General features: G+C 40.6%; 2 protein-coding genes across 4 annotated transcripts in view; both read right to left on the bottom strand.

Moving 5' to 3' along the window:
- Positions 1-51: 51 nt before the first annotated feature.
- Positions 52-5,566, bottom strand: LOC140110504 (uncharacterized; the record flags this gene model as incomplete). The annotated part of the gene is made up of 6 exons (XM_072132244.1): positions 5,378-5,566; positions 3,103-4,158; positions 2,912-3,019; positions 2,613-2,710; positions 1,635-1,783; positions 52-136 (listed from the first exon to the last, which is right to left on the bottom strand). Coding segments are annotated over exons 1-6 (1,560 nt in total), but the record flags the coding sequence as incomplete, so codon positions are not given.
- A 4,530-nt stretch (positions 5,567-10,096) lies between these two features.
- LOC140110505 (tropomodulin-3-like) overlaps positions 10,097-13,998 on the bottom strand; it is a 37,270-nt gene continuing 33,368 nt past the window's right edge. For all 3 annotated transcript variants that reach the window (XM_072132245.1, XM_072132247.1, XM_072132246.1), the window contains exons 9-10: positions 13,265-13,409; positions 10,097-11,877 (exon numbers count right to left, since the gene is read on the bottom strand). In XM_072132245.1, coding sequence (XP_071988346.1) covers positions 11,846-11,877; positions 13,265-13,409 — 177 coding nt within the window. In that variant the 3' untranslated portion in view covers positions 10,097-11,845. The remainder of the gene's footprint in view (positions 11,878-13,264; positions 13,410-13,998) is intronic.

The following is a 13,998-nucleotide window of genomic DNA, read 5'->3' as shown; positions in this document are numbered from 1 at the left end:
GTTGATATATAGATGAAGTAGATAAAATAATGCAATCAAAAGAACTAATACCTTTAATTTTAACCTAGTTCTTCCTTCTTCATCCAACATTTCTTCATCTTCAAACTCATCTTCATAATATTGTGGATCAAAGGGTCTAAACAAACAGTACATTAGTAAGCAGAGTTAAAAACAATGTAACACCGGTACATTTGTTAACTCCTTTAGGACGCAGACATTTTACAGCTTAAGGCTCAGCCTCATTTTTTTTTTTGAATGGTCAAAAACCTGTGGATAGGGCCTAACTTGCTTGGTGGGAAAGCCCCTTTAAAGGAAATCTACCATCAAAATCAAGCATAATAAACCAGGTACACTTATTCATAGATCCAGGCACTGTGACAATCTTATATTTGTTAAACATAGCCTCCTTCCCTCTATAAATCAACTTTTTAATTTTTTTTCTAATGAGCCTGAAGGGCAGTGGGTTCCATAATTCCTCAGTGCTGTAGCTTCACAGGCTTTTACAATGAGCAGAGTAAGACTCCCCTGCACTTCCTGCTACTGCTATAACACAAACAGAGGGAGAGGGGAAAGATCAGGGGGTTGAGTGAGACATGTTCTGCTCATTTTAACAGCCTGTGAATTCGCATCACAGAGGGGTTCTGGTAGTGCAGCCGAGTCCTTCAGGCTCATTAGCACAATTCTAAAGTTGATTTAAGAAGGAAGGAGGCCATGGATAAATATAAGATTACCACAGTCACAGTAAGTGTCCCTGGTTTATCCCCAGAAGAAGCCAAACCGGGCGAAACCCAGGGTCGGCGAGAACGTGCAGCTGGCGTCCCATATTGGAGTTTTATATGCGCATTTTTATCGCTCTTTTGTGAGTATGTTTTTAATCTAAATAAATCCTGAGTGTTAAACTGTACTACACTATCTGCGGGTGAATTTCTTCCAGCGATCTACCGCAACATATGTTGCATACGGAGGAGGTCACAAGAAAAACGCAGGCGTGTTGGTCTGAATAGCGGTATATTCTTATCGGAGGATTCAGGAATTTGTGCTGGAGGAGTGTGAACTGTTCTATTTTGTGAGTGACATATTGGAAGAGAAGGACACACGGAAGCAAGGGAATTGGGAGCTCCGGTCAGAACTCATTTTCCTGGTTTATCCTGCTTGATTTTGGTGGTAGATTTTCTTTAAATATATGATGAAGTTCCCATTTAAAAATCATATTACTCTCATTCTCCACATGTAAATGATATTAAGGATTTTAAAAGCATATTGTTGAAGGGATAGTTGCCCCCATGAAGGGAGCATATCACATCTAGTGCTGCTCTTTATAGGGAGCAAGTGGAAAGGGGTTTAATGAACATCACGGAGGCATCACATTGCATGAATGTCCTTTTTGATCACACAGCCCATTTAGTAGAAAGTAGCTAAAGAATGAATATCACCTTTCCAATGGATACATCATGAATTAGTGGTACCCATCTTATTCTCACACTCTATAGAACAGACAAGAACAGTATTTTGACAGAGGCTAGAAAATGTATGCGTGTCTGTCAGAGAACTTTGACCTTCACTTTACAATCTGAATACAAGACATTTAGATCATCAAAGAGTAACCCGTTACGTTTGCACTGAAAATACTTTACCTAGGCTCAACACTGAGAAAGTTGGGAAGCTTCACAAAGTACAAGTCATTTCCAAGGTCTGTGTTTACTTTAGGAATCTCTACTTCTATTCTGGTCTCGGGAATTGGTTCCTCCTCCTCCCGTTGATCTTGATCCATTCCATCTTCATCCTGAAGCATCATAAAAAAGATCATCAAATCTGAGAAATGCAACATATTATTTAAATGCCCAGGCCTATAGCCCAATGCAAGTTTTATATTTCTTGCCATTTGAACTTTCAGTGAATGACAAAATAGTCAGGCAGATGCAGCTAAGATAATCTCCAAAAATCCTGCAGTTGCTTCTCATTGCTGATTATATAATAAGGGAGCAACTTGTTGCAAATTAAAAATTCTTAGATCTCACTTTATGTAGCTATAACATTCACAGAGATTTGAGGGGAGATGGTCACTCAGTTGAGTGCATGATAACATAAAGAAGGAAAATATGATAGGGTGAGCAGACATTTCCTCTGTGTCAAGACAGACCACCAGGGATCATATAAGCTTTGGGACAGAAATAGTAGGGTAATTGCTGAGGCAATTACTACTGAATTTAGCAAACTCAGTTTGCCAGAAGACAACGGTTTACAGACCTATTTGTATGTCTGTAAGGCTTAGTTCAAGGCCGTGTTTGGATCCCTGGTATTATCTTGAAGCAGAAAACGATGATAACGTAGGTCTAACAAATCAATTAAAATGTCCATTAGTGGACTTACAGTTGGTGTCCATTTGCAACTCTTATGTTAATAGAGAAAGAAAATAGTGCTGCAGCTTTTGTCTAACTTTCTGCCCAAATAATAGAAGTACTAACAAAAGCCATTAAAAGTCCACTGAAATCAAAGGACATTTTAACACTTATTTAGGCAAGAAAAAAAAAAAGGAAGTCACAGGTGTGAAATGGGCCTTAGAAAGAGTGCTGAATGAGGTGCCTTGACAGCCAATGTCCATGGGTTCCTACCATTGGTTGGCCTGGTGTTGGAGGCTTCTCTTCACCACCACTGTCTGAAGAGATATCATCAGCATCGCCAAACAGATCAGCAGCACCTTTATTTCCCTCTATTTAAAAAAAAAAATGTAATTATTTAGACATGAAATTTCATGCATGACAAAGTTTCTATAAACAAGAAACACAGACGTTTGGACATTATTACACGACTGTCACTCATTTTAAATCACATGCACAAAGTAAAAAAGATCATGCTTCCAGTGCACACATTACATCAATGCTAACAGAAACGTACACCAGGGACACCATACCTTTAGGCGCATCCCCATCACTATCTAATTCGGAGTCTGACTGCCTCTTCTTTTTCTTAGGCCTCTGACGCACAATCTCTTCTTCACTGTCGCTTCCTCTCCCTGAGACTATGAAAGACACCAGAAAATATGTTGTACACTATTTATATATAAGAACAACAAGATGTGTCAGTAGTAGAAATGTAACGGACCTGATTTGTGTTCTTGCTCTTCTACATCTGAATGTTGCTGCTCGTCGTCAGAGCGGTGGCCATCAAGTTCATCGTCATCATCTGAATGGCGTCTACGATCATCATCTGAATGGCGTCTACGATCATCATCTGAATGGCGTCTACGATCATCATCTGAATGGCGTCTACGATCATCATCTGAATGGCGTCTACGATCATCATCTGAATGGCGTCTACGATCATCATCTGAATGGCGTCTACGATCATCATCTGAATGGCGTCTACGATCATCATCTGAATGGCGTCTACGATCATCATCTGAATGCTGTCGCTCTTGGTCTTCATCATCGGAATGTTGCTGCTCATCATCTGATCGCTGTCGCTCCAGCTCATCATCGGAGTTCTGAAGCTTTGGCTCATCATCATCCGATCCCTGATGCTCGTGTTCTTCTACATCAGAATGCTGTCTCTCATCATCAGAAGGTCTCTGTTCATCATCATCTGAATGATGCTGCCGATCCTCCTCATCAGATTGATGGTTTTCATGGTCATCTCCATCAGACTGCCTGTGCATCTCTTCATCTGATCTCATAGTTCTGTCATCATCTGAATGCTGTGCTTCATCATCTGAGTTCTGCATTTTTTCCTCATCATCAGACTGGTCACTTTTATCCTCTCTGCCCCATTTTTCATCTTCAGAATGGGCATCTTTATCTGATCCCTCGGCTTCAGAGTGGTGGCTGCTGTGATCAGATCGGCGTCCTCCATCGTCATCTTCATCCTGAAAGTTTTCGGAGCCACTGTGCTGTTCAGCATCTGACTGATCATTTTCCTCTTGATCAGAGTGGACATTACCCTCAGATTGATTATCAGACCGCTCTGATCGGTTGTAACTCCCACTACGTTGGGACCCAGCTTCATCATCACTGTCATCTCCAAATAGTTCTCTGTTGCTGGGTTTTGAGGCAGAATGTCCATCATCGTCATCATCCCGTTCACTGTCACTCGCAGAAGCGTTACTCACGGAGCCAGCGTTTCTTGGTTCCGAGTCAGAGCCAGATCCGGAGTCTGAGTCTTCTAAAGATAGAAATAATAGGTCAAATTCTGATACAACAATGAGAGGATGATGGCACAGAAGACTTTGCTGCAGGGCACTCGACCGGGCACTCGCTACAATCTTCTATGCTGAACGGTCACTAATTTATCGCACAATTCTACTTCTGCTGTAGAAATATACAATGCACAGTCCTCCTGCCAAGGGGAGCAGGGACTTGGTCATGTGTTGGTGTATGATAAATTGCCTAACATGCCACAACATTTTTCTGGTCAAGTATGACAGAATCTGCAATGTTTACCTCCAGAACAGCCTCTAAGCCATCTCAGGAAGGCTGAATCCAGTGTTCAGCTACAGCAATCAATGTGATATCACTGCTGCAGTCTCTATTTGCAAAGACCAGCAATGACCTGGGCCACATGCCAAAACGTAGAGGAAGAAAGAGGCAAGCATCACCGTCATTTACACTTTACTGCATCCCTGCCAGCACTTCCAGATCTGCCATAGGAATTATCCAGGCAGGATGCCCGATGCCAGGACTGTGCTCTACAGAAGTCGCACAGCTGAGCAGTAGTTAAGCCTTGAGCTTCCGAGCCTTCATTACAGCAGCTCATTTACTAAGGGTCGCACGCACAGTTGTCGGACTGCACCATTTCCGGGTCTAAATGAAAGTGTGCACGCTGGGATTGTGGAGCATGCAATCCTTTTTGTGGCACAGCTGCGCTGGCTTCCACGCCGTGCTGTCAGAATGTATCGACTGATTCGGACTGAGCACGGGATTTAACTTTCAAATTGTGTCGCAATCCCAAGCACTTGTATGCGCAACAAAAAAGAAGAACTCCAGTGGACCTGAGTGGGGAAGCGACACATACAGGATATCGTGCGCACAATCTTAGTGAATCGCAGCACAGTGCATTAAGTGAGTTCTGTGAACTCCGGTGACCCTGTAAGTAAATGTGCCTCTATGTCTTCCATACTGTGGGGCTCATTCAGAGCACTAGGAGAGAATAAACCATTAGCCCTATAGGACCTGCTGTGCTTCCAGGGTGACTAGTCCCATCATGGTTAGTTATTAGGACCAAACCAACTAAAAACTGATGCAGCGCTGCCCCAGTGGTACTGCCCACCCAGGAGCTCTCAGCCATAGTGGCGCAGCCACCCTATGCAGACATAGCGCCTCTCTGAGGTAACACTGGCCTCTACATCTAGGATCCGGAGTGCCCAGGTTCCCGCCGCACTCACCCTCACGTTTCCGCTCATTATCGGACTCTGCATCACTGCCGAACAGACCCTCCAACGCGTCCATGTCCGGGCCGCACCGCTCAGAGGAAGTGCGCAGGAGCGGAAGTCACTACAGGGAGGAAGTCATTACACCGGAGACCATAGAGAGGAGAGAGTCTGCAGAGCGGCAGCCGTTACACAGAGCTCTCCATGTGGAACTGTAATCTCCACAGTCACTGTAGCGGCCCTTTTACTATTGTGCGGCTTTTACCCCCATAAGACCAAGTGCATGCCGGGAAATGTAGTTCGGAAGGTACGCCTGGAATGGCATCAAAGCACTTTACAGCACCCACTGCTGTGACATGAAGATGACTTCTTCGTACGAACGATTGTTTTTCCCATAATTAATTTAGATAAAATCAATAATAAAAATTTGTCGCTGGTCTGCAATTAGGTGAAAACTGGTTAAATCAACACAAAAACATCTGCCACATAACTGGAAGCACAGGGGGCACACACAATTTACTGATTTTAATAAGCAATTGTCTTTTATAAAGGGTAAAACGGGAATGGGACAATGATATCACGCTCCGGTCATACAGAGGGGAGGCTGCTCCAGGGAATTCACCACTAAATGATGGTGTCAGTACATACTGCTAGGCTTGCATCGCATTCCATTATGGAGAATATTACATTCATTATCACTGTGCTGTGCAGAGAAGCTTATACTTTGTTACACAATGAAAGGCGTAAAAGGTGGAGATTTCTTATGAAGAATGAGACACAGTTCTGTTGTTGTATCTATATTGCTAGTTTACTGATCTAAATATGTTTTATGTACTGAAATAAATGGAACACTCTTTGAGACCACTTCTGGTCCCAGTGCTTCTTCCTCCAAGAAGAAGCATTGGAGGCGAAACACGTGTCGGGGTCCCTGCACATCACCGTGGTCTGTATACTCTACATTTGTGGTCTATCTTTGGTCTATTTATATACATAGAACCTTCTCCCTGTTGATCCTCAGACCAATGAGGCATGTAGGATATATCCTTTATCGGGAGATTATGTACTGTCTGTGCTGCTAGTTGTTTGGACGAATCAGGTCCTCTTTGACAGTATTGTTGTACCATTAGTGATTGTACCACTTTTTTACTATGTTTTTTATCCGGATCTTGTGCATTTTGTATAAGTCTATTTGTTATCCTTGTGTTCCCATATTTTATCCCTACGGGAAGCTTTTTTTGATTATCTAATAAAGTACATTGAATTTTGTCTACCATCCTTTGGTACTTGACTATTTACTCCATTTGATAGGGGTTAAGTACTGAAATAATCACAAATTCTTGTGCGACACATTTTCAACATACTTCATGGAGATTTAAAGGGCACACAGGGAACGCTCAGAGTCACACAACCATAGAAAACGCCAAGCTGATAGGACCCAAGTAAATAAAGGACCTACTTTAAACATAATTGGGATAGTGAACAGGAGGAATGCACTAGGTTTTTTGGTTACTGTTTTGTTTAAAATGAATAGTTAAACGGGTGCAGGTTTGGCACCCAACAGGTTAATCTAGTGAAAATAAGAAATGGAATAATGTATTTGTGGGTGAGATAATAATGCTTAATGGCAAGTAAAATGCGCAAAAATTGTAAAAGAGGCAAAAATAAGCTGTAACTTTATACTTACTGCATATTGGATTTGTACTGTATCCAGAAACTCACAATAAAGCTGTTTAAAAAAAAAATAAAAAATGTGGATTATTATAGCGTCCATGCCACCTCCACACCACGTGGGAACGGGTGTGAAGGGGTAGGCCACTGGTGAGGTGGACCGGACGAGACATTCACAACTGAATATTTGCAGGTTTTTACTCAAAACTACGCCAGGTATGACCGCAAGCACAGTGTGCCGGCATGTAAATTATGAGGTCTAAGCTTCATGATGTATCTGCCATGGCATGATACATTTCCCCCAGTGTCTGTTTCTCCAGGTACTTGGCGGTGTAGGAGAGGAGGGATGAGTGCCTCCACTCTCCATATAGAAGTGAGCGGACATGTCCTATTTTTCGCCCTGCATGGTCACAGTGCGGTGAGACAACGTGAGCTCATTGCACAGTGACCAGGCGCCATAGCCTTAATGGGGACCAATACTCGTCCGCAAATGGTCTGGATGCATATTGGTCCCCATTATGTTTGTGTGAATGAGCCCTTATTCTGATAGCTTTTAATTTGGAACCATATACAATTAAAGAAATTAATAAAATCAGCCAGGGATCAAATAATTACGTTTTTCCACTGACAAAGACATGAACAGTCTTTAATTGTAATATTTGTCGCAGCACAGCACATTTCCCCTTGGGCTTCCTACATCACTGTGCCAGTGATGGAGCGGGGGAACAGGGAGGCAGTAGTACACAAATATTTAGTTTTGCTTTCTACTCAGTGTAGTCATTATGTGGGAGCACTACACATATGCAGTGGTGCAGCAATGCAGTTAGGCACAGCAAAGCATAATGTCTATGATCCATCATCTCTTACTTCATCTGGGAAATGGCGACTCCACGCCATAGTCAGTTATGCAACTATTCAGAAGGGAGAGGTCCCTGTGATAAAGAGTTTTGGAGCAACAAACAAAATCTTGTCCCAATATTCTTGAGTAAGCTTCATCATTAAAGGGGTTGGCCACTCTTTTACATAAAATTGCTCATGTGCTTTTACTGCCTTAATAATAATCCCTGAATGCTCACCAATTGATTCATCATCCCTGCTTCCTTAAGTGCTGTGTGCAGACTCTCTGTGCACTATGTAGGATGTTTGCCTACATGTCTGAGCACTGATAAAATGGAGGGACCAGCAGCAGGAAATAATTACTCATCCTGCTGTTCCCTTTCCCCTTTCCCTGTGTGGTTCAGCGAGACGGACCAAGAGGAAAAAAAAACACAACACACATGGAGGCTGCCATTACGGACTGAAGAAGTTGTATAGACATACAGAGTGTAGCATGTGCATGGCAGGGAAAAGCTGAAACTCTCACAGAAGGCAAAGACACAGGTACAAATACATTCAGAGACCTGTCTAATGGATGAGATTTATTGAAAAAAAAAAGTGGCCAACCCCTTGAATATGAGATCAGAGTCCCTGGATCCAGCACCAAACAGCGGTTTTATTTCCAAATAAGGTCCACTGTGTAGTAATGGCTCCAGTGATCTGTTGCTTAGCTTCCCCTTTATTGGTCATATGTATCAAAACTGTATATGGGATCAGACAAACCCCTTTAAATAAGACTTAAAATGATGACAAGGAATTGTAGAAATTTACCAGGCTAAATATTTTACACATAATTAATGATGCTTGGTGATCACCATGAAATAAAAAACCAATTCTCTCTATGAGCTGTGGCTCTCACTGGACTCAAGTCATCCAGATATTACATGGATTACATTTATTTGACTGGCAACAACATGATGCAACATAAAATGAATTGCTCAATGGCTTCATTGTGAAAGCTATGTTTTAGATAACTTGTCTACTTATAAATATGTTGAGCAGAGAAAGACTACAGGAAACAGAGCCTTGTATATAGAACTAGAGTATATTCTATTGTATATATAAACAAACACATCGATCTGTAGCTCCTCCATAATAAAAGATCTCTTAATTATATAGTATTGTGTACATCCCAAATCCAGCAAGGATGCAACTAACTTTGTAATTCTCCAAGGTTAGGTTCCAATGTGATGTTGGTAGCATCTATGCAGGTAATTGCATTTCCTAGAGAATAACGGTATGATAGTGGAGGAATATTTTTAAGTTTAGCTATGACCTGAGAACATCCCCTGAAAATCAATGTTTTCTAATAATTCTGACCAATGTTCCACTATGTTTCTTCAATGTTGGAGACTAAAAGCTATCCTGGCTTTTGTCTTATTCAGTTTCTCTTTTTTTTCTTATATAGCCAGCCCCCATATCCTCTAGGGGCAGTTTCACACTGGCCATGTTCACAGGACATGAAGGGTGCCGTGTCATGGACTGACCACACTGCCGAGGGATGGAACTCCTTTCATGACACCGATATATGTTGCTCCTGCTATGCAGTGTTGCCATAGCTGTAAATATCATTAATCAAATTTATAATTAGGCGGGATTTGTGCTGCCGTTTTTCGGAGCTTTTCTGCACATCAGATTTATTTAGTGGCTTACTATGGACATTTACCACCAGGATGAAGGACTGTAAACCAAGCAGACTGACATACAGGTATGTGCCCCCTCTGTCAGGACCTGCTCTTCTTAAATCTTTTATGCCCTGGTTTTTAATTAAAAAAAAAGGCTTTAAAAATGATGCTAATGAGCCATTAATACTTATGGAGCCCAGAGCCCCTGAGGCTCTTTTGCATCATTTTAAAAGGCTTTTTTGTAAAAACCAGGGCATAGAAAGCTAAAGGAAGAGCAGATCCTGCCAGAAGGGCACACACCAGTATGTCAGTCTGTTTGATTTACAATCCTGCATCCTGGTGTTAGATTTATTTTTAATCTGGCATTTGAAGTGTTATGGTGTGCAAATTTTTGCAATAAATGATCCCTTTGTACAGTATTTCCAAGCCAAGAGGGGAATGGCAACTTTTTGAATTGTCACAGGTCATAAATCTTCAACATCTGGGATTTTGTAATGTTCTATTTGTTGCTTTTAAAAATGTTTAATTGGCAAAACCATTGGCAGTCAATACAGTACAACCACAATTTGAAAAAACAAACTTTATTTATAAATGCTGAAAATTTGTAGGGCTCTCTTTCTTTTACAAGAAATACGTATATTACATACAAATATATACCGCCAGAATACAGTGTTTGGCACCCTTTAATGAATGATGTGTACACAAAAAAATACAATACAGCCAATGTACATAATTTCAGCATCTAACTCAGGCATGGTAAAGGAAGTAAAAAGTTGCCTTGAACATAGAATTCTGTTAAATAAATCTACATGGCTAGAAGGCTACATTATTATGGATCTCCCCCCAAGAGGTTTAATTTCTAATCCTTTTGTATTACAAATTCTACAATCATGTTGTAGACGAAAAAGTTACAATTCCCTCCCAGGCTTATAGTTTCCTGGGATGGGAATATTTGGAGGCATTCCCTTGTCTATAGTACCCTGGGACAGGGTAGCTGAAGACATAAAATGTTACCATACTAAGAATATCCAGGTCTATATTTTCCTGGTATGGGATAATTGAAGACATGGAAACTAAGACATTGTAAATACTTTGAGGTCCATACTTCCCTAGAATGAGACATCTGGACACAAAGGTGGTTAAGACAATTTCCAGGCCTGTACTTTCCTCAGACTTGTAGAAGGTTAAGACACATATTTTCCCAGGTCTGTTGTTCCCTGAAATGGGATATTTGGATACATATAATATTAAGACACAAGTACTAAGAAATACTAAGTACTCCCAGGTCTAGAATTTCCTGAGACTATATATTTGGTGTATTATTTCCCTGAAATAAGAGAGCTGTCTGAATAGCTCTGTTGTATAGCCTGGATAAACAAAGACATTGCAGAAGTGCAATAAGAATGCTTTTTAAAATCACTTATTTTCAGCAAATTATGAAGCCAAGACAATTCATACCCCTCCATCAAGAATTTAACTTCTATATAGTTCAAGAAAACCTAACCGGAAAATGAAAACAATGAGTAGGAGTGCTTGATATTGCCGAGATGAGATTTTAAGAATCTCACCATTCAATATCTTTACAGCATGTAAATCATTTCAGAAATCTAAAGCCCAATCCAGATAGTATAAAGTACTGGTTCTGTATAGCACATATCCACAACTACTAGACAGCCATAATGGCATACATCCAGTCATTTGTTGGCAAAACATTTTGGTGAGGTCATGTTTCCTAAAACATAGGAAACATCACCATACAGAACCAATATAAAGTCAACTATAGAGTTTGGGATTAAGAGATACTGAATTGCAAATCTATCCAATTTATACTAAAGAAAAGTAGAATAATTGCTGTCAATATGTACAATTATATTCTATATTGCTGAGCTTTCCCACTTCCCTCTCATTCATCAGAGCTGATAATTCTCATAATTTAATCTTTCCCTTGTAAACGCTAATATTTAAGACTATATTGAAGAGGACTTCCTATCCAGCATCTTTGTGACATCTCTGAGCAGTGATGCTGTAAAGTCATCTGTTGGATAAGCGCCAAAACTCATCTCCTCCAGGCTACCATTTTCAGCTCTCAAATATCCATGAGTCTCAACAGTTAAAGGTCTGATAGGGTAAAAGAAGCAAGGCATATCAAAGGACAGAGAAAAGAACAATCAGATTATGGTTTGTGGTTTTCCAGTATCTTCCCTTCTTCCCAGCCAGATGAAGTCCTAGACTATAACACCTGAATGAAGCTCAATATTCACCAGTGATGTTGAAACCTCCAAGTAACGTTCTCATGGTAAAAAAAAAGAAATGTTTACTGGTCTCCTTCCACTCTTCTCTTGCGAACTGAAATAAGAACACAGGAAAATCTTGATCAGCTCCATGTCATGGTTTCAAGCAGTGTTTGTATCTCTTCTCTCTTACCAAATGGAAAAAGTCATTGCTAGTAGTTGTAACTAAAGTCTCAGTAAAATATAACGCCCCATAAACAGGAGGACAACTAGTGATAGAGAACCCAGAAAGTCACTTTTTTAACATTAACAGTAAATCATGTTCTCAACATGAAGCTTTCCATTTTACAGGGCTTCCTTCAATTGTGCTACAGAACTTCATTAAGAATATAAGCATAGAATGCATCTGGTCCAGAGCCTTGGTGAGATGGAAATGAAAGGTGAATAAAGGCAGTTGTTTATCTTCTATTCATAGTATCCATGATCGCTGGGGCTCCAGCACTAAGAGTGATACAACATTTATCAGGGTGACAAATATTGGTAGCAAACATACCCATTCATAATCACACAGTGGTTATAATTCAATGTGGATACGGACATTGATTTGGATGTATAAAATGTACCCATAAAAACTACCATCCAGCCAAGGAAAGAAAGGAATATCACTATTAGGACACCAGACAACATGCAATACCGGACTCTACTAGCATATTTCTATGGCAGGTACAAGCTGAATGTCTTTCAGCATTTTAGTCATTTGTATTAGTAGAACATGGCACAAGTTAGTTGCATTCCTCTATCATGCCATTACATCAATGACACCTACATATCAAGGATTAGGTGTATAAAGTCTCCCTCGTCACACCAGCATGCAAAAAGTAAAACATTTTTAACATGCAATGGAGAATTCAGACCAAATACAACCAGGGAATGAGTCCCAATACTATGTAACCTGTGTATTCCTGCAGTCAGGATTGAAGAGATGCCAGTAGAAGTCAAGTGATAAGTACCCGTAACCACCACACTGAGAAATTAACATAGTGGAGAGAAAAGAAGTCAGAAGAAATGTAGGCGGATGTTCTGCACGTGCCGGGAGCTTTATTTAAAATGTGAAAAGGGTGGAATAAAGTCACAAAATGTAACACAACGGTAATGTACAAGTGGGCACAATGCTACCTGTGCAAATGTAAGCTCCCAACAATTGTGCATTTTTATAGTCTTCTGAACAAGAAGAAACTCCCCAATGATCAGCAAACATTGTTAACTTTTAGATTTCTCAGAAATTGTTTGCAATTTAAAGTTAAAGGGGTTGTACCAAGCTCCACAGGATAAGGGCTAACAACTGATAACTGATCTGTGAGGTCACACATGAGAATGGACCCCAGGAATACAGAAAATGGGGGTCCTGTTCTTCTAATAGGTGAAGCGGTAGGCTGAGCAGGTGTTTGTGTATAATCTCACACCAAATGGTTAATAGTAGTGTACACTAAATCCGTGCTTACCAAGATCATTATTCTTAGTTATAGCAGCAGCCGCCCTTGCCCGTGGTCCTTGCTGTGTAAAGTGGTATCCAAATTTAAGAATTGAGTGGTTTTCTTCCAGGAGTCCAGCGATCTCCATTTCAACCCCGGTTCCCAGTTGTTGTCTCTGTTTTGACAATGAAATAAAAAAGTGTAATCATGAAAACAGAAAATCTATTCAACCACTTAATGACCCTTTAAAGGACATTATCACCAGATCACTGATAATATACCAAGCACAGTGACATACTGGTGTGCGCCCCCTCTGGAAGGATCTGATCTTCTTTTAGCTTCTTATGCCCTGGTTTTTACCAAAAAAATGCTTCTACAATTATGCAAATGAGTCTGAGGGGCTCCAGATTCCATAGTTAATGGAGTCTGGAGCCCCTCAGGCCCATTTTCATAATTTCTACAGCCTTTTTTTCTTAAAAACAAGAGCATAAGAAGCTAAAAGAAAAGTAGATCCGGCCAGAGGGGGCACACACCAGTATGTCACTGTGCTTGGTTTACAATCCTTGATCTAGTGATAGATGTCCTTTAATAACCAGACTTCCCCCTTTTTAGTTACCGTATATTCCGGCGTATAAGACGACCTGGTGTATAAGACGACCCCCCTACTTTCCTGTTTAAAATATAGAGTTTAAGATATATTCGCCGTATAAGACTACCCCTTTTCCAACGCATACAAAACACCGGTAAAAATATAAAAAAAAACA

The sequence above is a fragment of the Engystomops pustulosus genome, unplaced genomic scaffold (assembly GCF_040894005.1).
Source record: "Engystomops pustulosus unplaced genomic scaffold, aEngPut4.maternal MAT_SCAFFOLD_292, whole genome shotgun sequence".
NCBI classification, from domain to species: domain Eukaryota; kingdom Metazoa; phylum Chordata; class Amphibia; order Anura; family Leptodactylidae; genus Engystomops; species Engystomops pustulosus.
The sequence above is the reverse complement of the archived record's forward strand: the minus strand, read 5'-3'. Positions and strand labels throughout refer to the sequence as shown.